The sequence below is a fragment of the Temnothorax curvispinosus genome, unplaced genomic scaffold (genome assembly GCF_003070985.1).
Source record: "Temnothorax curvispinosus isolate PA1 unplaced genomic scaffold, ASM307098v1 QBEX01002808.1, whole genome shotgun sequence".
NCBI lineage: Eukaryota > Metazoa > Arthropoda > Insecta > Hymenoptera > Formicidae > Temnothorax > Temnothorax curvispinosus.
Genome location: NW_020212588.1, coordinates 1,869 through 4,722, shown reverse-complemented (window position 1 = coordinate 4,722; position 2,854 = coordinate 1,869). Strand labels below are relative to the sequence as shown.

General features: G+C 40.1%; 1 protein-coding gene across 2 annotated transcripts in view; it reads right to left on the bottom strand.

Annotated features, from left to right (window-relative positions):
* Positions 1-481: 481 nt before the first annotated feature.
* Positions 482-2,854, bottom strand: part of LOC112451923 (dnaJ homolog dnj-5) — a 4,235-nt gene continuing 1,862 nt past the window's right edge. Inside the window, exons 2-5 of one of the 2 annotated variants that reach the window (XM_025011825.1) lie at positions 2,293-2,737; positions 1,947-2,162; positions 1,621-1,850; positions 482-1,434 (exon numbers count right to left, since the gene is read on the bottom strand). In XM_025011825.1, coding sequence (XP_024867593.1) covers positions 1,305-1,434; positions 1,621-1,850; positions 1,947-2,162; positions 2,293-2,737 — 1,021 coding nt within the window. In that variant the 3' untranslated portion in view covers positions 482-1,304. The remainder of the gene's footprint in view (positions 1,435-1,620; positions 1,851-1,946; positions 2,163-2,292; positions 2,738-2,854) is intronic. The other variant, XM_025011827.1, reaches the window with a different exon arrangement.

Here is a 2,854-nt window from a genome sequence, read left to right as displayed (position 1 = left end):
TCTGCATTTCATCAACAACACTATTAAAACAAGAGAAATTACTTTGTTCCAAGACTAATAAAATCGCTGACACTTTTGTGTCGCTACCTCTCGGACTATACCAAGGAAATATGAGAAAAGTAAAAAAAGTCCTATACTAATATGTATATAGACGACGGAAGGCGCGCGGCGCGAGCGGCAACGCGGGCTCGCGCGGCGAAAGAGTTCGGTTCGCGCCCGCTACGCGGCGCATCGCCGGTATATTCTCGCGTGATTAAGATTCAACATCGACCCCTATATCTAGGGCAGCTCGGCAGGGTTTCTACAGCGTTTTCAAGTTCGCTCGTGGCGGACAGCTGACCGCCACAGCCTATAACAGCAACTTATGTTTTTGCCATGACTGCAACAGACGTCTCGTTTTTTGTCCATCAGCCATATTTTTATTCTTTGCTCACTAAATTTCCTATACTTTCTTGAAATCTTTTGCATATTATGACTATATCCTAGCCGTGCAAGATTAGTATGGTATTTACTTTGTTCGTGTATACTTGTATTTTCGAGAAAAATTTTCTGCGTGTAACGATTCAAACCGATAGGAACCGATTGAAATTACATCTTTGAATATCAATCCGTTTCAATCGTTTTCAATCAGTGTAATCGTTATAAAATCATAACAATTCAAATCGATAGAATCCGATTGAAATTACATCCTTGAATACCAATCCGTTTCAATCGTTTTCAGTCGGTGTAATCGTTATAAATCCGTGATTTCCGGATCAAGAATCCAGATTCATGCGGATTCAAAATTTTTAATCGTATTCAATCGATCATTTTTAGCAAGGATACAACGCTGTGTTTTTCTCAGGGAGTATCTTACTCCCTGGTTTTTCTACAATTGTTATTTGGCATCTCTATGTATTATCTTGGAGAGAGTCAACGTTTTTGTGATTTTAAATCTGCAAAATACCGCGCTGTCGCGTTGCTGAATGTATTCGTTGAACGTTTCTGTTGTCAAATTGTCGCTATTGCAATACTCTCCTATCATTCTCAAGCTTTCTTCTTTTCAACGTGCGAGTCTATTCGATACGATGTTTAGTACACGTACGTTTATCGTGAACACAGTTTCTCATAATCTCATATTGCATATCAGTCAGATATTAGCATTTCATGAATATTATCGTAACACCTATATGCTATGGTTAATTGTTTAAGAATAATGTAAAATTAAGATTGCGTATAATATATGCGTTCTAATGTAATGCGTACTTTGTAATTACACAACGACGATCGGTCAAACCCTCAGCAATTGTTCATCTACTGCTGTTCTACTTCTTACGCTTAGTTTTGCGTCGTCTGCTGTCACCTCTGAAAGAATTTTGATCCCCCGATGTATTAACGCCAGCAGATTTGCTATGGTTGTAGAGATTGTTTAGGAAATCCTCGAAATCCGCTTCGCTGTTTTGTAAAAAAGAAAAGATATGTTCATTCTAGATGCACAACGGAGAGGAGCTTGCTGAATAAAATGTCAAACAAGCCGACGTGTGTGTGTGTGTGTGTGTGTGTGTGTGTGTGTGTGTGTGTGTGTGTAGGCTAGTTAAAAAAAAAAGACGATGCGCCAACAATCAATCGCACAAAGTATACCTTGTATTGGGATCTATCTGTTGCCGTTTTTTACCGCTACTGGACGTTTGAGACGGTAGTCTTTGTCCTAAGACGATTCTATATTGGACACTATGCGTATTCGCTCTAAGATGTTTGAGATTCCCAGCTTGGCAAGCTGCCCAGTCAGTCACATCGTACACTGCTCCTTCCATACATGCGTAATAGTGCCATAGGAAACCCATTAAACGAGACTCTGCCCAGATATCACCCTATACGGACAATTTGAATTACGATTAATTTCAGAGAGCGGACACAACTGATAAATGTATATAAGAAATGTATATAGGAATAAATTCGACACTCGCCTCTTTCGCACTGTGACGTATTTTGCATTGATTGCAAAATCGCGCGGCATAACAAGGACGTTGCGTAGGGATACGTTTGTGTCTCAAGCCGCAATTTGTACATCTTATTGTATTTGCTGCCTGTTCCATCTTTCGATGAAGTTGCGACAGCAAGTCACTTAGCTCACCCCAAGCCGCTTCGACCTGCCTAGTTTGATCGAAGGCTTGCCTACGTTCCTAAAATAATACGCAACGTACACGTGCTTGGTAATCTTACGGTAATCAAAAACTAACGTTACTAATTTTCAGTATTGTTATTATTCTGTAATTGAGAAAAAAATTTAGAGTGAAACGGATGCTTTATTACCGGTTCCCCAATGATATCGAAGGCATGTACCAATATTTTGAATGCTTCCTCTGCTCCTGGCTGGTTATTTTTATCCGGATGTACTAGAAAGGCTTGTCTCTTGTAATATTTTTTTATATCGTCGTCCGAGCACGTTGGCGTAACACCGAGTATGCTGTAAGGATCCTTTCCCTTGCACGCTAATAATCTTTTCATGGCTTCTTCGCCGGTACTGGGTAACGCGATATTAGTTTCTAGCCCACCGTGAATCCAATTGCCACTGTCTTCTCTCTCCTCGTTCTTCTTAGTGTTTACTTTTCGCCAGAACGCAAACTTACTACTTCCGAACCAATTGTCCAATTGTTTACCAATAGCGTTTAAGATACGAATTTTACAAAATGTCACAGCCACGTACATGCACCAGCACTTTAAATAAAGTATGGTGTGGTACCAAGCGCATTTACCACTAGAAAAAAAGGTTGAAAAGAGGCAAGTTAAAAAGTGGAAACCTTGCTCATATACATGCATACATACATACACATGTGTGTGTGTGTGTGTGTGTGTGTGTGTGTGTGTGTGTGTG